Source organism: Lampetra planeri, chromosome 39, assembly GCF_965212315.1.
Source record: "Lampetra planeri chromosome 39, kcLamPlan1.2.h2, whole genome shotgun sequence".
Lineage (NCBI taxonomy): Eukaryota > Metazoa > Chordata > Hyperoartia > Petromyzontiformes > Petromyzontidae > Lampetra > Lampetra planeri.
This window is the reverse complement of record NC_136145.1, coordinates 9,232,147-9,254,625: the sequence shown is the minus strand read 5'-3', so window position 1 is coordinate 9,254,625 and position 22,479 is coordinate 9,232,147. Positions and strand designations below refer to the sequence as shown.

At 46.8% G+C, this 22,479-nt stretch overlaps 1 protein-coding gene across 1 annotated transcript in view; it reads left to right on the top strand.

The window, feature by feature from the left end:
* DTWD2 (DTW motif tRNA-uridine aminocarboxypropyltransferase 2) overlaps positions 1-22,479 on the top strand; it is a 54,416-nt gene that overhangs the window by 13,969 nt on the left and 17,968 nt on the right. The window contains exons 2-4 of the mRNA XM_078612776.1: positions 7,947-8,037; positions 17,520-17,614; positions 21,061-21,430. Coding sequence (XP_078468902.1) covers positions 7,947-8,037; positions 17,520-17,614; positions 21,061-21,430 — 556 coding nt within the window. The remainder of the gene's footprint in view (positions 1-7,946; positions 8,038-17,519; positions 17,615-21,060; positions 21,431-22,479) is intronic.

Sequence of the window (22,479 nt, the reverse complement as noted above, 5' to 3'; positions counted from 1 at the left end):
TGGATGGAATTCAGAAGATAATTATTATGATCAATCTCATTGTCTATCAAATGCTGGATGAGCACCTCCCCAGTTATCTAATGCTGCATGAAGGCCAGTCATGGAGTTGTTTGACCATACTTCTCACTTGTAAGTGCAGGTTGCTAAAGGGAAACTGCCCTGGGACTGGTTCAGTTGTCACTCGCCACCGATACCAGCCATGGCTGGGAATTGAACTCATGTCACCATGAACATATAGCGTAGCACGCGTACCACTGCCGCCACCTGCTTCACCCATAATTTGGTTAATTTGCGGTTAATCCCGTATTTGTAATTTGTGCTTTGAGGCTGGCTCACAGTGACCGACTCGCACGCTCGACGATGTTGCTGGGCGTCTCGGGAATCTGCGGCGTAAGCAGAAGCCAGCGCACTCTTGGTAACGATGCCCCGCGGCGCTGACAGTAATGATGGCGCGATCATGAAGCAGTAAAGAGGTGAGCAGAGAAGTGAGCGGCGGCGGTGTCATTGCCAACGTGCGCATTAAGCGTTCCCGAATCGAACACCATCACCGCCTGGCGCCACCAATACCGCCACCAAAACCACGCACACCGGTGCAGCGGGTAGCTGGGGGTCGGGGGGGATTTATTTGGAGGAAGGGTGGGTGGGTTTTTTGGGCTTTTGGTTTTCTGTTTCGTTGTTACTTTTTTAATATTTAATTTGAAACGTTGGGAGGTGAAGCGGGCATTGGCACCCCGGTGCGGCCCTGAGTTGCGAGCGCAGGCAAACCGAGCACACCGAGTGAATGTAAAAGCAGGGGCTTGAGGCTACGAATACTGATTTATGTCCCAGCGGAGAGAGAAGTTTGCGGGGCGGGGAGGAGAACGCGGGCCGGAGTGGAGGAGCCCCGCTCTGACTGCTGCTGTTGCTGAAGCTGGCCACAGTTGTGCTGGGGGAGGAGAGGGCTGCGGTGTCAATGGATAAAGAGAGATTGAGTGAGGGAGACTTGGCCATGGGGAGGGGCTGTGATATAGTTCTCCGTTAAGCGGCATGCTGGCACGCTCGAGAGAAGACGGGAGGGAATGGGTGTGTATCGTGGCCTGCGAAGTGCCAGCCCAAGTAACTTTGCTTGTTGGCACGCTCTTTGTATTGGCGTGCGGGAAGACGGACGGTCAGTGGCGGAGGAGGGGGTGGGCAGCTGCCCGTGTGCCCGCCTATCCTTCCGGCATCACTCATCTCCTCGGGGGCGTGTTCTATTAACTCACAAAGACGGAGGGTGTGGCGAGTGCCGGTCTTGGTTGACGTGAGACAGTGGTTTCTTCCCACCGAATCTTGAGCTCTGGGTAGTCATCCAAGATCCACTCCATCTTGGAAATCACAGGGGTGCTCCTCACCCCATTAAAAACGATTATTGCTGTAATGAACGCCACAGTAATGGGTGCAGGTTCTGTGGCTCTTTAAAGAGACTAATCCGGTGGAGCTGGTGAATCGCACGCCGGTAATCGTCCCTGCCGCGTGGCTCAGCTTTTCACTCGCTTTCTTCCTCGACATATCTCGCATAATTCTTACAATCAAATCGTTTGTGAATGCCCTACGGGTTTTTTGTTTGTTTGCCAGAGTGGCTGCCGAGCATCTCCCGTCTCCATGCTTGCACCCACAGTCAGTTTTGAGGCTGGTTAAAGGGTTAGTTGGGAAGGCTTGGGGGGGGAGGAGTGGTGGGGTGGAAGGGAGGGTTTGTTGGTTGACTCCTTGGCTTCGCTGTGAATTCCTGGACTGATCTCAAAAACGCAAAAATAAACAAACAACCAGAACTTGTGCACGGTATGGCCACCAGCACCATCAGTAGCAGCGAGGGTTGGGAAGGCATCGGGTCGAGAAATAAAAGGGGTGGTGAAATAATAATAAAATATATAAGATTAAAACACAGGGAAATGTGTACCAGATGGGTGAACTGTTAAATCCGCTTGAGTGCCCTAATTTTTCGTCGTGGGGATGCGCTTGCCGCCGCTTGATGGATCGCGAGCACGCGGGAGGGGCCACTCGGACGCCGCCACATTCTCCGGCGTTCATGCTGACGGATGCGTGGAAAATTAAAGTCATTTTGAAAAGAAAAATAGGGTAAGGGGGGGTAGGAAGGGGGGGCGTGTAATGAAATGAAATTAAACTCGAATTGCTTCCTTTTGCCTTGATATTTAACCACCATGTCTGCTGCAGGGCTTGCAATTCGTGGGTGCAATTTATTCGTGGCGTTGCAGTGATGTGCATTTTATATTTCTTTTTTTTACCCCACCATCGCAATCGAAGCTCGTGTGCTGTGACCTTTACATCTTCAAATTATAAAATAAAACCCGACCTTGTGTTTCCCAGCCCATCCCAGTACCGAGACTGCGAATCTCCTGGCGGTCATCCGGAAACTTTTTTTCGGCGATGGTGAACGCTTAGGCAAAAGGGAAAGGCCATGTTGTAAAAAATGTTCAATGCGACCGCATCTCCGTGTTTGTCTACACGTGGGGCTAATGTCCATTATTGTTTCTAAAGGTCATTTCCCTTAGACTTCAGTCAGTGATTCGCTCTCAAACACCGGCTCTTTAAATATTCGATGGGATTGCCATGACCTGTATTCTTGGGGACTGCTCGCGTGCGCGCGATTAGCGGTCTTCTGAAAACGCCCGTGTTACTGTTATTAATCTGCATTTGTCCGTGCAGTGGCAGCCTTCTCTTTCCTTCCGTAAATGTGTCTCCGCTTTGTTATTTATGTTGTTGTTTTTATCCTTCTTTGAAAACCCCGTATGAGCTCGTCAGCGCGTCTCTCTCCCCTCTCCTCGCCGTTTCTCTCCCCCTCGTCGCTGGTTGCGAGGTTTTTCCCGACAGCCTGCCGAAGAGCGCGACCGTGTGACCTTCGCGATCGTCGTTTTAGATTCCCTTAATGTCGCTCTCGCTCGGCTCCTCCTTCGGGGTGTTAAAAAAAACTCTTAAAAATAATCCAAGTAAGGGGGCGGTTGCATTTCAAACAGGTTTAGCAAACGTGCTCTGGACGAGAGGTAATCTCCCCTTCAACAACTGCCCAACGTTGTCCTCATTCCAGTTTTACTTTTTCACCAGAACTGATGCAAGTGTTAGCAGAAACGTAAACTGCCTTCACACAAACTTGTCATTCATGTCCATTCACTCGGTGAGGATGTATACAAAGCAAAACTTTTTGTTGAATCTCAGCAGTTCTCCTGTCTCGGCAGAATCTGCCAAAGGGACCTCCACGGGATTATTAACTGCCTAATAATAACTTTTTGCTTTATCGGGTGCTCCATTTAGTATCTCATCACAGCCATTCACAGGGGGACGCCCACGTTGCAGCTGTCCCCCTGTGCGATTCCGCACCGGCCTGCATGTGCGCCTTCGTCCGCCAGTAGGCAATCCATGAGGGTAATTTGTGGTGTACTTTTTTTCATTTTTTTGAAAGTTTGGACCATGATGCCGACAAGCAATGAGCCTAATATTTTTTTATGATGTCGGGGATCTTTAACGTTAATACACCCGCAATATTAACAAGGGCCACTGGCCTGATTCAAACCACAAACCTCTGCAACAAATGGGTAAACGCGCAGCCGCTGAGCCACATCGCCGCCCCGTTATTAAAACACGTTCCTGCGGAGGGAGCTGGTAGGAACGTTGGGTTGCTCGGTCAATGGCCAGGGTCAACGTTGGCGTGGTGTATTCTGCAAATATGGCCGACTGTGAGGGCGGGCACAAGCCGGCGTGAGTAGGTGAAACATTGAGTTTTATAAGGGCACCACGGGGTGACCAGCCCCTCCCCACCTAGCCCCACCCCTCCCACTCCCCCCCAGCCCCACCCTCCCCACCCAGCCCCTCCCCACCCAGCCCCTCCCCACCCTCCCCACCCAGCCCCTCTCACCCTCTCCTCTCCACCCAGCCCCACCCCTCCCATTTTTGGATGCACGACGGACGGACGGACACAATAATCCCCTGTGGGCTGGTGGAACCAGGTGGTTCCTACCAGTACTACATATTTTTTAAGTCAATTTAATTCCCACACTTAAATACTATATTTTCACCATGATGACAGCCAATCCACTGCCTCGTATCCTCACGCATGTTAATGCCTGCGAAGGCATCACGCGCTCATGTATTCGTGTACGCACTCGATCGTAGTCATGATATATGGTCACGTTCTACATTTAGTTTGTCATTGTAGCTTGAAGTTCTGCAACAGTCGGCTTTGGCAACACACAGACAGCAGAGCAAATAACAATGGTGCGCTACGGTGAGATGCAAATAGGTAAGATCGTCAGTGGGAATGGCGGTACGCGGGGTCCAGGACCTGTGCTCGACAACCGCTCATTTCGCGGCCGGCTCACGTAGCGATCTGCATGTTCCTCGGGTAATTTGGCACGATTTGTTGTGGTTTGCCGCCGCGCGCGGTGCGCCGAGTTACCGCCTAATGGCCTGTCCGTCACGCTGCTAAGCAGAACCGGGGGAAAAAAAGCAAGTCAAGCGACGTGTTAACCCGGTCCCAAGCACCCTTCTCATGACAACCGCCGCCACCCCCTCCACTCGCAGGGGAACCAGTGGGCGCAAGGCCCTGGTGTGCGGACGGGCGGCGTGTGCGATTTTGGATGATTTTCTTCGTTTGGTTTTCTGCTCCCACGAGCGCGGGCAAAACGAATTCGATCAGTCAACGTGCGGGAGGGCAGAGGTGTTGGGTTTGTGTGATGTACATATCAGCGTTTGTTGATAGTAGTGGTGCGATGACCTAATTGATTCATTGATTCGAATAATTTTCAAGCTCGCACTGCATGCGTAGAATGGCTCTTGTAAGGATAGTTTTTTCCCATTTTCTACGTAAAGATAATAAATAATAATAACATTTATATGGGGCTTAAATGCCATAGCAACTCAAAGTGCCTAATATCACATCTCATCTCAACCATGCAATGCGGGACCCTCAGAGGCAGCTGACCCTATGCAGCACAAGATGGTTCAGCGAGCATTAGTCTGCCAGTAGGTGTCGTTGATGCCTGTGGGTAATCCAACTTGAGTCATTTGCAGGTAATTTTTCAGCATTGGGATAATTGGTCAATTCCGGTTGTATTGTACCGGGTTTTTTTTTTATAACTTTTTGAGGACACTGAATTGCTGAAAACCAAATGGAAACCCATGCAGAATAGGGCAAGAGCATACAAACTCCACACAGAAGGGTGCCCGAGTAAGGAATCGAACCGAGGTATTTCTTGCAGGGAGGCGCATGTGTCACCACTGCATCATTCTGCCGCCCTAAATTTGAATTGGGCATTTCCATCTTGACGCGGTTAAACACTTCAATTGGAGTTGCCGCAGTTCATCGTGCCGCTCGTTTGCATTGCGTGGGAGTAAACAGAATAGATGTACTGTATATATGTAAATCCCGGTCCGTTTGTAGAGAGAAAGGGCCAGGTTGGACTTTCCATAAGGTTCGCATGAGACGTGACGGTTTCAGATTACATGAATTTCATGTAAAGTTATTCATCATGAAATTCAGATTTGGACGGCCGTGTGGGTGTGCAGCCGTTTATCTTTGTGTAAATCTCTCCTGTAACCGTGGGGGCCATTAGACTTTAGAATGCAAAAAAAAATAAAAAGGACATTAGTGAAGATAATGTAGGTTGTGCCTCACTGAAATACTATCCCAGATTCCCCTTTGATACATGCATATACAATTATTACAAGTAGGTGTTAGTGAACGGAAACTTTTTTGAAAATGTGTTTGGAGGGGAACTGTGGCACAGTGGTTTGCTCACTGCGCCTAACATGGAAACCCGAGTTCGATTCCCAGCTACAGCTAACATCAGTGACGAGTGACATCTAAACCAGTCCTGGGCCCTCACCATCACCACCTGACACTGATCGTTGAGGTGAAGTTTGGTCAAACAAACCCCCATGACCAGCACAGTGTCGGGGGGCCTTCATCCACGAGTGGCTTTACAATGGGCTGTAGGTAAAGTCACGTAGAAGGGAAGTATTACTTATTACTTCCCTTCTACGTGACTTTACCGAAAGAACCAAGAAGATGAATCCCTGCAGTCACGAAAGCTTTAAATCGAAAAATGGGCTGTAGATTAGTATTCTATTTTAAATGTATTGTGTGGCTAAAAACTCGTTAAGCAATCTAATTAGCAAGCAATTAAAACAGACTGAAATTTAAAATTTGAATCGAGGAGAAGTGACTTTTTTTTAAGTAAGGCTATCAAAAAATACCTCGCAAAAAAGTGGACCTAGATACATTATTGGAAGGCAGACCGGGATCAAAATCATGAAATAAGAAGTGTTTTTTTTTTATAAAAACTGAACTCAATAATAAAGAGTAACTTACCAACGTAGCGAGAGAATAAAGTTGTATATCTTGCCTAGACATTGACAAGTAAAATGGAACAAAATCTGAATTTATGTGTGTAGAGATGCATGGATTGGTGGCTGAATGAGGAGCACATAAATTGGAGAACAAATGCAATTGAGACATCATATTGAAGGTTAGGAAGAGTAAATGAGCCTGGGCAGGACACGTCGCTCAAGGGGATGATGGTTGATGGACGAGACTAGTGCTGGAATGGCAGCCGTGAGAGATTACACGCCCGAGAGGACATGCAACACGGAGATGGAGTGATGAGATTAACTAATGTGCAGGAGCGAGATGGATTGTGGCGTTGTGGGACCGTGAAGGATGGCGACAATGGGGGGAGGAAGAGGTCTTGGTCTGGCAGTCGATTGATGACGGGTGTTGATGATGATGTTTATAAGAAAGATGAACACTCACGTGGTGCGTTTTGCACTTCGTTATGATCCCCACTACTCGGGTTCAATTCCTGGCCGAATGTCCTCGGCAATACCATTTAACATTTCCAAACCCTCCCAGGCTATGGTAATCATACGTAGCTTATTTTTCCTTATTCCTTATTCACTTCGATCTAAATGCATGCATTTCTAATCATACGAAGGCTATTTGTAAGGAGGGTACATTTGGAAGGACTTATACATGTATTTCTAGCTTGAATTTGATCATGAAAGCGCATTAGAATATTCAAGTTAATTGGAAACCAGGTAAGTGTCTCTACTGCGCGATTAAAGTCGTCCCTCTCCATCACCATCGCTCGTCCTGTGTCGTCACCATCTAATTCACTCCTCGTCTCAGCGCTCCATCCCCGCAGCGATGCTCCTCTCGTGTACGTTCTCACCACTGGCTGCCATTCTGTCGCCAGTCTTTTTCAATCAGCCATCGCCTTCCATTGACATGTCCTTCCCAGGCCCGGCGACTTTCCTCGACTCAACATGGATGTCCCAGGTTTTCATTTATTCCCTAATCGGTGTGCTGCTATTGTTGTCGTTCGGTGTAATTCTAATAACGCATCCTCCCATGCTTCTTTTCGGTCAAATAAAAAACAGCAGACCGTTGTGAATGGGTGAACAGAGCTGCTGCATCATATATATATATTTTTCGTAATGTTTTTCGAACCGGTGCCTCCTATGTGAACAAGCTGTGGCGTTCGAGCAAAACTTGCGAACAGGCAAAACGTTGCGAGAGCACCGTGCCAGAATAAACGTTGTTGTGCTGCAGTGCGCGGGAGAGAATGGCGTGCGTCTCATAACCTTTACGTTTGGCACGCAGGTGCAGGAGCACTCTCCTGCCCACTGAGCTCTCGGTTGAGCCTTTGCAAAATTCTGCTCGCATTCGACTTGCCCTTTTTCGGCGCTGTAACGAAAATAGATCGAAGGAGTGCGTTTGGTTTTTTTGCAGCGAGTCGGGCCTAACGTTCCACTTAGGTTGTCTGGGAAAGGAAATTGATTGAGAAAAATTGTTGTGATATCAAGAAAAAAATGCCGTTGTGGAAGAATTGAGTTGTATCTTATTCTGCACAAGTGAATTCTTTGTTTGTCTGTCTCCCCCTCTCTGTCTTTGATCGTTTTATGTTTGGGTTTTCTAGGCGGCCCCAGAAGGTGTGTCTCTGTCCCTTCTTGCCGGCTCACCCACTGGAGGTTTCCACGCGTCTCTATATTGTACAGCATCCGGCCGAGGCAAGTTACATGTCACCCAGTCACCCTGGCACACAGCAGCCCACACACCAGTGTGAGTGTACACAGGATCACACGCCAATCCACAAACCATCTCACGCACTCACCTACAGATAACACGCCAGCCCACACACACAAGCTGGCACATAGTTCGACATATCTTTACACTAGCCCACACCAATCCACTTACCACCCCATACATTCACCCACATGCATGCTCACACAACAGCCAAGGTAAATTCTACCCAGCCACAAACCAGCCCACACACCAGCGCATGTATGTATGGATGTTGGACTTCTTTCGCACCGTACATAGCCAACCGCACAAATCGGAGGTGCGAGGTTTGCACACCAATCCTTTGAAGGCCCGCATGTACACGATGCGTGGGTTACCAGGACCATGCCTGGCTGCCTTCGTCTTGCTCATGGTGATGTTTTTACACCACAACAAGTACTCATTTGAGGCTGAGTCGACCTAGGGGAGGCTTAGGACTGGTTCAGATAAATCATCAATCGTGTTGGCTATGATTGAGACTCGAACTCGGGTCGCCAATCCACACACACCTGCTCCACACACCAGCCCACACAAGCCTCCAATTCTTATCGGACAGCTCTGAACACAGCATAGGCATGTGTGCACAAGGAAAGGTTAATTTGTTTTGGGGGTGGCGCCACGGTGGCGAAATGTTAACTACCTCGTCTGGTGTACAGGAGGTCGTGGGTTGGTGCCCGACCCTGACGCCTGCATATTTGGAGTTTGCATGTTCTCCCTGTGGTCGTGTGGATTTTTCTCCGGATCCTCCGGTTTTTCCCTCCACATTCGGAAGCATACATTTAGAGTATTTGGCTGCTATAAATTTCCACATGATAAGCCACTTCGCTGAGTTATCATTTGTGGCCAGGTTGCTTCTGAAAAAGAGCTACATAGCTTAGTGGGCCTTACGCGGTAAAATCGTTTTACAATAGTTCCTGTCAACACTCTCCAGCACACCACCACTTGCTGGCAGAGTGGCACCACTTCGCCAACATACTGGGTACAACGGCACAGCCGACACATCGGAGAGCAAACTTGTGGTTTAGAGACGGGATGCCTCGCCCATAACTCAATTAGTCGACTACAAATAAAAACAACCACTTTTTTGTGGTCGATTACTCTGGTCTCTTTAAAAATGGCCGCCGCCACGACATCCTGCCTTCTCCGAAGGTGGGAAACCCACCTACCAATGACATCGCCAAGCCGTGCCCCCATCACCGCCTGTCCAGCGTCACATGCACAGGATCGGAGGTGAAAGACTATTCTTGTGATACCAGGTTAAGTTTGGTGATGGGATCGATAATCAGTAGAATTATAACTAAAGTGATCATTTCCAAACTCATTTTGTTGTTTTTGGAGCATTATGGGTAAAGGAATTTAGAATCGGACTCCATTCTGTGTCTCCACATCAATTCAAACCTGTAAAATGATGATAAAACTCATTGCGACAGATAAAATTGTTCAAGCCAGAAAACCAAAAATATCCAATAAGACATGCATTGCCTTGTGCAGAACATCTCATTTATAAATTTGCGTAATTTTTGTTGCCTGTAGGCAAGCTAATGGGTTCCCTTTAGTGTCAGGGTTAGCCCTCTGCATACGTGGGCTGCCAAAACCTTATGGCATTCGCGGACAGTGATGACTTACGGTCATGATGAGTCCTCATGAGTGTGAAACCGGTCGACAATTGTGTGGGTTTCACTGCTTCCTTGTTGAGATAGCCACCTTTTATAGATTTTTTTTGAGTTGGTGGATTAAGTGGCAATATGGCCACACATCCATTGATTTTGAGTTAAAACTATAAAAAAAATATTATTTTACCAGGCAAAGCTCACTGAGCTATGTAGCTATTTTTCAGAAGCAACCTGGCCACAAGCTCAACGAAAGTGACTTATCATGTGGACATTTCTCCTAGCCAAATACTGTAAATGCATGTTTCTAAATGTGGAGGGAAACACCGGAGGACTCGGAGAAAAATACACACGACCACGGGGAGAACATGCAAACTCCAAATAAACAGGTGTCAGATTTGGGATCGAACCCACAACCTCCTGCATACCATCTTGGTTCTTTCGGTAAAGACACGTAGAATGGAAAACCTGAGGATGGCTGCTTGCGTTGTGGCCAAAACGTCGTGAGAATTATTTTATTATGTTTTCTTTTTATTGTTTTATTATTTCTATTCTACGTGACTTTACTGAAAGAACCAAGAAGATGAATCCCTGCAGTCACGAAAGCTTTAAATCGAAATCCTGCATACCAGGCGAGGGAATTAACATCTCGCAACCGAGTATGTTGTCTGTATAAGGCTGATAAACATGCAATGCACATCTTTGTTGTTAAATTTGTCTGCACATCATAATCAGCCATGGTCAATCCACTGCAGGTTGAAAGCCTCTCCAAGCTGCCACCACTTCTCACATTCCTGTGGTTCAACAATCTATCCATCGCCTGCACATTAGCTGATTTCACCGCTCCATTTCCTCAGTGGATGCCACTATGAATAAAAAATAAAAGCATGTTTTCTTCCATTGGCCTATTGGCTTTCCAGACAAACGTTATCCATATTATCCAGAAACGTTTGTTTAAGCAAGCAAACTCTCGACTACTTTGTATCTCCTGGCTCTCATCAGCAGGCTTGTTTCAATGAACGCTCCTGGGATTCCAGATTTTTTGGCAAAGCACCGAAATAATTGGTTAGCCCAGTTTTTATCTCATTCCTATTCCCGACCAACTCGAACGGCTCACGTCGGCGCGGCTCGCCTCCTCTAAGTCGCGATCGCTCAGCGGGTTTTTTTTTTTTTGCTGCGCATGCCACGGGAGCCGGAACGCGGAGCGTTACGAGAACAGATTCCGTCGTTAGAAGCGACGCGTTGCGCCCTGCTCCATCGATTGGCAATTACGGCGGTCGGAGCCTTCCGAGTGGAACTTTCATTTGGGTTTTTAATTGCCCGCCCCGCGGAGCGGCGCGACGAGCGTAGTGGAGTGCGCGCTCGCACACCGCTAGCCCATGCGCGCTAATTGCGTCACGCCGACGCGCGTGCGCCTGCCGCCCCTCGGTGTGTGGGTGTGTGTCTGCGTACGCGCGTGTGTGTGTGGGGAGCAGCAGTGTGGCGCTTAGCGCGCTGCGCCACGGACCCACCTTTCCCGAGTTCAGTTCCCGCTCACGGCCAACACCAGTGACGATTATCTGAACCGGTTCTGGGCCTCCTCTCGGTCGACTCAGCCTCAAATGAGTACCTGGTGCGGTGCGTAAACATCGGCATTAGGGAGACAAAGGCGGTCGGGCATGGTGCTGTTCGAGCCCCTACTTTTCCGTGCTGGCCTTCGTCGGTGCTCGCTCACAGCATATGCCCAAAAGGTCTGTTAAAGCTATGAGGATCTTTGCGTTTAGGCAGGCACATGTACGTGGGGAGCGGTAGTGTTGTGGTTAGCACGCTAACTTAAGAACCTGACCCACTCAAGTTCGATTTCCACTCGTGGCCCAAATCACTGATGAATATCTGAACTGGTCTTCGTTCACACAGTCTTTAATGAGTACCTTGTGCTGTGGTGTTAACCACGTTGATATTATCCTCACTGCTCACTTATAGCATTTGCCGTAACAGTCTGTTTAAGCTATCGGGGGACCTTTGACATTGTATTTGCTCGCATATATATGTGTGCTTGTGTGTGTGTGCACACGTGTCTGTGTGTCTCTTTGTATGTGTCCGTGTGCTTGTGTGTGAATTCATATTTGTACACACGTTTATATTTGCTATATTCAGCGTGCAATGATTTTCCCACCTTCCACTTTGTTTTGTATCTGCTGTACATTGACCTTCTTTCGCACCGTATGTAGCCAACTGCTAATAGGAGGTGCAGCCGAGGGTGGAGGGGTGTGATTTGGGTGGCAGGGTGGCTCAGTGGTAAAACTTGTGTCTCACAGCAAACAATGTCTTGGCTTCAATTCCCCCTACTCGGGCCCCTTTTGACTGTGGAGTTTGTGTGTTTTCCCCCCTGTTTTGCTTGTGCTTCCTTTAGGTTCTCCGGGTTTCCTTCCTTCGCTAAATAAACCCCCCACAAACAATGTAACTGATATTGGGCAAAATCCCAATGCTGAAAAATTACCTGAAAATTACTTAATTGCGATTACACATGAATATCTCCCTCTACTACAAAACTTGGGAGGACCCTCCTGAAATAGTCCTGAGACTCGGTAGAGCTTTCCTGGGTCAATAAGTGTAATATAATAACAGTTTGGGGTCACAGTTCGATTCAATAATATAATCCTATTTGTACTATATTAGCTTATCTTTAATATATAGCACCTTAATCCAAGGTGCTTTACAATAATTATAAAGTTGTACATGAGATGATAGTGGTTGAAATAAAGAGTGGCGTTATTAAAAGCAGTAGTGGTTTAATTATGGTGACAGGAGGACAGGTGGGAGTGGTTAAGGAGGCGTTGGGGTAGTCATGTCTGTTGCGTGCACAGTCCTTGCTCTTTGTCTCGTGCTGTCTCTTTGCATTCATCCCCAACAGTTGGCCTGAAGAAAATATTTGCACAACATTGGCACAAATCGTAAATGATCAACTCTTACACGGGACAGTTCAATCCAAAAATATTCCATTTTAACGAGTGTATTGTTACGCTCCTAATACCCACCTGTACTTAGCTATGGTCGCCCGATGTCTTAGAACGTTGGGCGCGTGGGACGAGGCTGCGGGCGCGTGGGACGAGGCTGCAGCCGCGTGAGCGAGTGTGTGCGCACTTGTGTATGTGCAAACGTGCACGGATTGAGGTCAGAGGGCACCATATCTGCCTTGCTCAGATAAATTATTAACACCATCTCAGGTGATATGGCTGCCAGAGTGGTGTGTTGGGCTGTCAAAGCGTACAAATAAAACTCCCGGTGGGTATTGACCCGTTCGCCTTAGATGCTGCGCTTAGCCCTGGATTTATGGGGGGGGGGGGGGGTGGCTATAACGTTTTCCTAAGCATGTGGCCTTCTGATCACCAATGTGTTTGCAGTGGTTAGCGCGCCGCGTGGACGTGATAGGCGCACGAGCACCGTTGCCCAATGCGCACTGCTCCAGAGAAAACCAATTACGTGCCAAAGATTTGGGTTGACACAAGTGGTGAGATGGCTCCTAAACAAATAGACAGACAGCCAGATGTCCTTTATTTATGACAAGGTGAGAGCTCATTGTGGAGAGGTGTAATGACCACGTCAATTCATAAAATGATATTCATTCCTAAGCTTACGGTGCACGCATCGAATCTCTGCCGTAGGAATCGCAATCGGCTTGTTAGGATTTGCACGTAGCAATTGTATATCTATACTCTTTGGTTTTTTCGGTAAAGTCACGTAGGTAAAAAATAAAAATAAATTAAATCACGTCGTTTCGGAGGCAAAACAAGCTTCTGTCTTCAGGTGGCACCGTCACAGCAAAATTACTGTATCAAATTACTGCTGTGACTGTGCCACATGAAGACGGAAGCTTGTGTTGCCTCCGAAACATCGTGATTTCATTTATTGAAAAAATTTACCCACTTGACTTAAACCGAAAAAAAACCCTTGCAGTCACGAAAACTTCAAATGTAGAATAAAAATCTAGAATGGTATATCTCTTTGTAGTTTTCATTTTTACGTAGTAGCGGCGTCGCGCATGCAAATTGCGTCTCAAAACGCCATTGAGTTTGTAACGTGCACAGTTGGGTTTTTTATGCTCGGAGGCTCCCACAGATGAACGGCAGCCACCGCTGGCGGCGCTTCGACCAAGTTTCCCAAGGTCTGCGGTCCTGCAATGGGATGTTTTGCCAACTGTGTTGAACATGATTGGGGCTCGCGGAACCCCCCTGCTGCCACAAAATGGCTTCCTACATTCTCCGCATTGTTAAGCAAAAGAATCGTGATAGATCATCGAATCGTGTAGCGGCGAATCATTGCATCTCTTTTATTGAAACTACAGTTTCTGTTGTGCAAGGGGGATTATGGTTAAATGTCTTGTTCAAGGCCAGTCCGGTATCTTTCATTTCACCCGGAGGTGTAAAATCTATTGGGGCACATTATACATTGCCTCTTTCGTAAGGATGACCTGCGTTACATTGAATCGTTTTAAGTATTCTGAATACTGAAAAAAACATTCAAAATTTAACAGAACCAGACTACATTTAACAAATTATTGAACAAAAATATGAGTAATGCAAGGTAAAGATGGCGAATCGCACGTAAAACAAATGGACAAAAAAGTGGGGAAGGTGCAATGGGGCGGTTCATTCACTATGCGATGAACCCAAAAAATCCGAGTTTGATTCTAAGCCACGGCCAACATCAGTGCTGAGTGATATCTGAACCAGTCTTATGGTCAAACAACTCCCCTTAATCCTCACGGTGTGAGAAGGACTTCATCAAGTAGTGGATTGGCAAAGGGCTGTGAATTATATTATTTGCTTTTACATATAAAACACTTTTTCATGAACATAAAATAACGCATCTTATTATTTTAACTGTTATTAATATTCATTTACATTCGTAAGGCACACTCCATCCGTAGATCCCAACCTGTTTTGTGGCACTTTCCAGGGGACATTAAAAGCTCACGAGTTCATCGCCTGGATTGTGATCCAGGAAGGATTTAACTCTTCTGGTGTCAACATGCCGAGTACCACTTTGGGGGAAGTCAACAGTGGTTTATTTTTTTATCTGGAATTTCATCATTGGTGCAGAGGCTATAAACAGGAGATGGCCACCGCCCTGCACTCATTTGAGCCAAGAACTACTCAAACATTTTACTCGGGCTTTATAGTTATATCATTCAAAGTCAGCGATGTTATTACTAAATAATTAAGCGTACAGCCTTGCAACCGATGGGTTAGGCGATGCCTAACTCAAGTTAAGCATTCACAGTGGAGACGGTTGAGCGTGCTTGGGTAATAATTCATGCTTGAGCATGGCGCCAGAATGTAAAGGCTTTTAACCCTTTGTGAACAAATCTAAATCTTACATGTCCAAACGATTTAGTGATGTGCCAGCATGCTTAAAAATAATGCCCTCGTTGCATATCAGCAGTGCTATTATTGTTGTTATTTTACATTTGTGTAGAATTTAGACATTGTATCACTGGGTAAAGGCAGCCTGCTTAATCAGAATCAGAATTTTTATTTAGACTAGAGGAATCCGATGAGCTCTGAAGCTTTTTTCTCAGATGTCCAGTAGGGGCGGGTCAGAAAGTCACAACAAATAATACAAAAGAATAGAGGTTTTTAAGGGTTGGATCGTGTAAATATATAAATGTTTCGTTAAAACCTGCACCACCCGACACAGCCAACTGGTAAGGGTTGTCACGTAATCAGAACATGCCAATTCGTCACTAGTACAGCATCACCGGTGTGTGGGAGAGCCAAGCCACAACATTTACAATCTGAGTACGACGTTTCGCCAGTAATTACAACTAGCTTCATCAGGCGACAGCCAGATTTGTAGAGAGTCCACCTGTTTCGTTCCTTATATAGAGGCGTAGATGTGGTGACCACACTTCTGTGCTCTTGTGTTAAGTGGGAGGGGGTATTAATGAGTCAACGTACATTATGCATGTACATTATGCATGTACATTATGCGAGCCCTTTTATCTTGTCCTTCCTGTCCATTGTGTATTAAAATAGCCGTACCAACTGTAATCCCTATTGAAGTATGGTGGCCTGTATAGGCATGCATTTAAACAATGCGTAAAGACTGTGTCAGCAAGTCTCGAAGTGAAGACAGGGTGTCAGCGAGGTTGGATACAAAGAGAAGGCGCCAGCAAGTCTGGAGGGTCTTGGTTGGGAAGTGTCCAAAAGAGACAGCTGGGGAAATTCCCCCAGAAAATCCAAGAGGATAAAAGCAGGGCAAGAAGGGATGTTTGGGGCCTGCGGAGAGGGACTCGGGCCGTCGTCGCTGTCTTCACGTCATCGCTGTCTGCTCGGTCATACGATCTCCACGTCACATTATCTCATGACGACGTGGTCCTAAGCTACGGTTACGTGCAATAAAAAGAAACCTCTAAAGTTCGAGTCCGGAGTCGTTACAACTGGTGTCAGGAGTGGCAAGATGTTAAGATACTGCGGAGGAAAAAACCCACCGGGTGCAACTTCGGACGAAGGAGAGGAAGTTGAAGAAGCCCCCCTCCAAGCGGCCCCGGGAACAGAGATCCCGGTCAACAAAACCCTGGAACGATCAGAAATGGCGGGAGAAGACTGAGCTGGATGCCAGCAGCCATAGCTGCAAACCACGGAGGGGTGGCAGGAGTCCTTACAAATGTACTCTTTGGTTTTTTCGGTAAAGTCACGTAGGTAAAAAAAAAATGAAAACAACTCCATTAAATCACGACGTTTCGGGCGCAACACAAGCGTCCATCATCAGGTGGGAAAGCATGGCCTACCGCCATACTCTTTGGTTTTTTCGGTAAAGTCACGTAGGTATAAAATAAAATCAATTATACCTTCGTGACTTTACTGAAAGAATCAAAGAGTATGGATCCCTGCAGTCACGAAAACTTCAAATCTACAAATGTATTATTTGATGATTCGCTTCCACGCAGCACTAAGTCGGTTGCTATCCGAACGGTTCAAATTATTTTTATTTCTTTAAATTTCTATAGATTCTCTAATTAGTCTTGGCCAGTAGTAGCTAGTTTTGCACAGAACTTCAACATCAAAATCAATTGAGTGTCCTTGTTGGCACGCGTGTTCTGCTACTGCTGACAGTTGTATTTGGGAGTATTTAATATTCTCTGATGTTCTTTTAGTCTCGTGCTGATCATTCGTCCTGTTTGCCCAACTTAGCATTTGCCACAAAAACCGATAGGAGTGCAAAGTATAGGAATGCAAAACAAGTTACTAAATGTAAATATTAATAAATCGATACAAATGGAATAAGTACGTGAATTCCTGCCGATTTTTCAACACCAAAATCAATTTTGGGCAAGGTAGAAAATCAGTCCCAGACCACACCAAGTAGTATTTTATTTAGAATCAGAGGTGATGATGGCATTGGTGTCTGGGGATATCAACAATGACAATGCCAATGACGGTTATGGTTATGATGTTGATGCTGATGATTATTACATTGATGATGCTGATGCTGGCAGTGATGAAGACTGGTGACTTGGTTATAATCATGATAATGATGGCAATTATTGTTATGGTGATGGCAATGGTGACTGATTACAAGCACATATGACAGTGATGATGTTGATCATGATACCGCTCCCACTGATTAAGGTATTGTTGTGCGTATGCGTGCCGTACCGTTCGCTAACAGCACTTGCCCCAACAGTCTGTTAAAGTCTATCTGGGGGTTCTTTGTGCTTGCGTGTGTGTGCGCATGTGTGCGCGTGTGTGCGCGTGTGTGCGCGTGCGTGCATGTGTGTGCGCGCGTGTGTGTGCGCGTGTGTGCGCGTGTGTGTGTGTGCGTGTGTGTGTACCCAGGAAAGTCGCGTTCTGCGCACAGTGCCGCTGTTGGCGGCCTGCCTCTCCGCGCACGCCTGCACCGTGCTGGTTGGCCGCCGCTTCCCCGAGGACCGGTGAGGAGGCTCACAATGGCCGTGTCTGAGTTTGTGGGTTAGCAGCGCCGGGGTCCTGGTTGGAGCCTCGTTCCAGATGTCTTTTCTTGAGTGGAATCAAAATGGCCGAGTTGGAGCCACTCCTTTGTATGAACCCTAGATTTGCTTGTCTGTCTCATTATCATCATCGTCATCAGCCATGGTCTCTCCACTGCTGGATCAAGGCCTCCCAAATCCATCGCCATCTCGTACGGTAATGCGATGCAACACTGCGTCTAGCTCCTGCGCACGAGCATATCTCATGGCGCCATTGGCTCGGTGCACCTCCTCTTGGCTGTGTTCCCTGCTTTGGTTGCCACGCCATCGTGAATCTGAACTGCTGACCATCGATTGTCGTATTCGTAGAGTTCAAATTGGTCAAGTTGGTTCAAGTCCATGTTCCAGTCTCCCTCCATTATTAATTGCGCTACCATTCATGGTCTTAAGCTGGACAGCAATGACTGCACCAAAAAGACCAGAAAACTAAATTCAAATATTTTCATTCAACTTTGTGCAGTCCAAAGCTGGGAAGTGATGCTGCCATGGCTACTCATCAGCACACTGGACTTGCAATACAGGGGTCGCAAGTTCTCCCCGTGGTCACGTGGATTTTTTTTCCGGTTCCTCCGATTATTTTCCTCCACATTTAGAAACATGCATTGAGATTATTCACATTATTTTGCTACGATAAATGTCCAAATGATAAGCCACTTTGTTGAGCTATAGTTTGGCCAGGTTGCTTCTAAAAAAGAAGTTCATACCTCAGTGGGCTTTGCCTGGTAGGATGGGGATGGTTTAGTCTTCTATGTATGTGTTTGGGTGATTTGTTTATCTTTCTTGTACTTTGCACTACTATCGTGTTTTTGCATTGTTGTTGTCATGTTCTTACCCGCCCCTACTGAACATCTGTGAAAAAGAGCTTTATAGATCATCGGATTCATCCAATATAAATATTCTGATTTGATTTCTTGGTGCGACAGCTGAAACAATGATGCAAGTTTCTTACATTAACCTGGCCTCTGTCTACCCAGCAGTTTCTAAGTGGGTGTATGCCACAGATAGCCGATGGTCACGTCGCGTGTGGTGGGTTAAAGCATGGGGACTGCCAACCTCTTCCAACCCGTCTAGCCGGCGTGGAAGAGTAGACCAAAATACCCTCAAGGAGCAAAGCTCCCTCTAGCGGAGGCTGTTTTGCCAAGCATTGGATTGAGCACGGAATTTGCAAGGGCTGCATTTTAATCTCGACCAGCGCTGGGATTCAAATTATTATATATAAATTAGATGACTGGCATACGGAGAATCGATTTGCATCACATGAAGGTGTGCTGTGTAGTGATAGCTGCAGGAGCTCTATTGAATGAACTCCAGAAGTATATCTGGGTCCGTTCCCTGATGGGATGGTTCAAGGCTTTATTATTGCCCGAAGGAGTTATAGGAGGAAAATGTCTTAGCCTTAGGACATGGAACTCCCTAATAAGACGGTCAAAATGTAATTGGTGATTTAAACTAGAAATAAAAACTTCATAGCCAGATTTCTAAATGAGTCTGTAAATCTTTATATAGCGTGTATAAATATATAGCCTGGTGACAGACCATTGGTGCACAGCACATTTGTTTCCCTCCGCAACAAACTCTCGGCCATAAACCATCGTGGGAAAGATTATGAATGGCGAAACTTCCACACCCCCCCCCCCGCCCCCTCCGACACACGTAATAAATACTCATAAAACGGACAATAACATTAAGCAGTGTGCCACCAGGAAAAAAATATAGACAATAGTGAAAGCCTCAAATAGAAAAAAAGCAATAAAGGAGTAAACAGAAAGCCAGACAGAGGTGCAGACAAATACGAAATATTGCAGCGAGGGGTGTGACACGCTCATTCAGCGCGTTCCGTGTCACTAGCGCCGATGGCTTAATTTAAACTAAAACTAAACTTTTATTTTTCCAGGTAAGGCTCACTGAGCTACTATATAGCTCTTTTTAAAAAATCGACCTGTTCTATCACAAATGATAAGCTCAACGAAGTGGCAAAATACTCTTAAACGCATGATGTTGATTCTAAATGTGGAGGGAAAAACCGGAGGACCCGGAGGAAAATCCACACGACCACTGGAAGAATATGCAAACTCCAAATATTCAGCAGGCGTCAGGTCAGGATCAAACCCACAACCTCCTGTATCCCGGGCAAGGTAGTTAACATCCCACCAACATGGCACCCTTTTTTGGATGTTTGGGGTGCCTCTTCTTGGTTCTTTCGGTAAAGTTTGGGGTGCCTGTTTGACCCAGGAGAGGATGATTGGGGTCGTCGGGTGGGGTGGGGGAGGTTTACATTTTTTTACCTTGTGCTTCCCAAGCCACTCACTTTTTATGTGGTGATGGGAGGTGCGATATTTCCACCCCAGCGCTTGACAGAGTGACCATGATGTTTAATTGGCAGTGGTGTTTTGCGTAAGCTCGGCTGCGTACTCTGTGTACTCGCTAGGGGGGGGGTCTGTCCACCAGTTGCAACGGTCTGGTCACAATTACCCACGTGTGGGAGACAAAAGCAGATGGGCATGCATGGTCCCAGCCACATTTCCGCCATCGTTTGTCTTGCCGCCTCTATTAGGTACTCGCTAGACATCAGTATTTTATTAAGATTAATTCAACTGAAGGCTTTTAATTAGAAAATGTAAGTGTTTGTTGTCTCCCAGTTGTATTTCAATTGTGCCAGCGGCATGTTGTCATGAGAAAATTATTCCGGGTAATATCTCAGCGAGCAATGGACGAAGAACATTCCAGGAAAATGACGTTACTTAACTGCTGCTAAAGTGGCTTAAGTACATATCTTCCTACTCGGGGCACCGCACATCAGCAAACTGAACCTTTTTGATTATATGTGCTGGAATAATGAAAATTACTCTGAAAATGTATCTGATACAATGTGTTTTGTTGTGCAGTCATTGCTTACTTGGCTGAGACCATCAGCTCGTTATGCTTGAGAGTCCGGTTTAGACACTGATGGCTGAATCCTAGATTCAAACCTCAGATACTGAACTATGTGGCTCAGTGCTGTGTCACACTATCACTTATTCCCTTGAGCTTTCTGGGAATTCGCTTGTGTAGAAGGTAATATAATGCATAGAAGGCAAAAGGTGTTAATTGGGTTTTTTCTCAGAGGTAAAAGCTTGATGAAGGAAGTGCTGGAAGGAAGGATGTTGGAACAGAGGCCAAGAGGCAGAAGAAGAAAGGTGCTGCTTGACGATTTGAAGGCGGGGTTGGGGGGTGACTGTTCAGTGTATTGAAGAAGGAATCTCAATGTCGGGCAAGACGGAGGGAGTTTGAGCTATAGAGCTGCCATGGGGCAGAGGGCTAAAGAAGACTAAAGAAGAGAGCCCAAATATAATGTAAACGCAGAACCTCTTTGTCTCTCTCTTCCTCCCAAGATTCCCTGAGCTGGCACAGGTGTGTCGTAGCCCCAACACGCTGGTGCTGTACCCCGGGCCCGGTGCTGTCGACCTCTACGACCTTGTCGGCGCCTCCTCCTCCACCTGCGCTAGTGCTGCCCGTGAGAGTAGCGCCATCCTCCTCGGCGCAGGAGATGACTCTCCCGCCGCCGCCAAGCCTGGACGGGCAGACGCGTTCGCTCCCTGCGGTGCCGTCGATCCGACCCCCTTGGCAGATGCCTCCCGCGTCCCGACCCCCTCCTCGGTGAACGGCGCTGTTCCCCTCTTCACGCTGGTGCTCATCGACGGCACCTGGCGACAGGCCAAGGACATGTTTGAGCGCAACCGCCTCCTGCACATTCCGCGGCGGGTAAACCCAGCTGAAGTGGCACCGACAACCGCTGCTCCTGTACGCTAGCTCCGTCTCCTTGGCTTCGTACTCGTCCGTGTGTCGCTTCTCTTGGGGGTTCTTGGATTTGCAGGGCGATATATATTTTTAATTTTCTTGCCGCTCATCTTTGCTGGAAAAGTGCACCCCAGTGGTTATTTCAAGTCGCATGCAATTTTTTGTCAACATAAAAAAAATATGTATGGCGGTGATTTAGTCACCCTGAATGTGCCCGATTTTATCAGATGTCAAAAGCTAAGGTGGGTTAAGCCTAGATGGTGGTTGTACTGATGACCATCGCGCGTAAACATCGTTTGTCATAGTCATAGGCTGCTGCGAAAAATGCACTGACCAGCATGGTGAAGTATGGTCAAATATCCCACATGACCTGTAAGGTGTGAGGAGAGGGCCTCATTCCACAGTGGCTTCACAACATGACTGTCCATGTAGAATAACAATATATAGTTCTGGGCAGGATTCAATTCCATTGGTAGTCCAAGGCCTTTGTTTGAAAATTCACATTCATAAGGTAAGGACATGTCTCTCAATGGGGCTACGCATTTGTGCAAAGAATTTGATAGACCCTGGAGTGTTGCAATTATTGGTTCTGCCTTCTGCCACAGCACTATATGGCTATATGTGAAAACACATTGTATCAGTAAGTGGGCATTAAAGACTGTACAGCTTCATTCATTAGAGGCAGGATATTTTGTACCGCAGCTTGGCCTAAATTTCGTGCTTGAAAGCTGTGGCTAGATTGTAAAGCGCAGCAATAATGGAAATTCTCTTCGTCATTTTCTCGTTAGTAAAGCAGTGATGCTCGTCCTTTCTTTGAATGCTTGTCTGTGTGTTAAGCCATTCCTCTGATTATAATATTCCTCGGTGTAATCATCAGACATTGTCTAGCCACTGCTTGATGAAGGTCTTCCTATGCTATTTGCCATTCATCACAGCACCTATGCCACAGTCTTTCTCACTGCTGCACATGAAGTGAACTCATCATTCCATCCCCGCGGTTATCATCCTCTCCG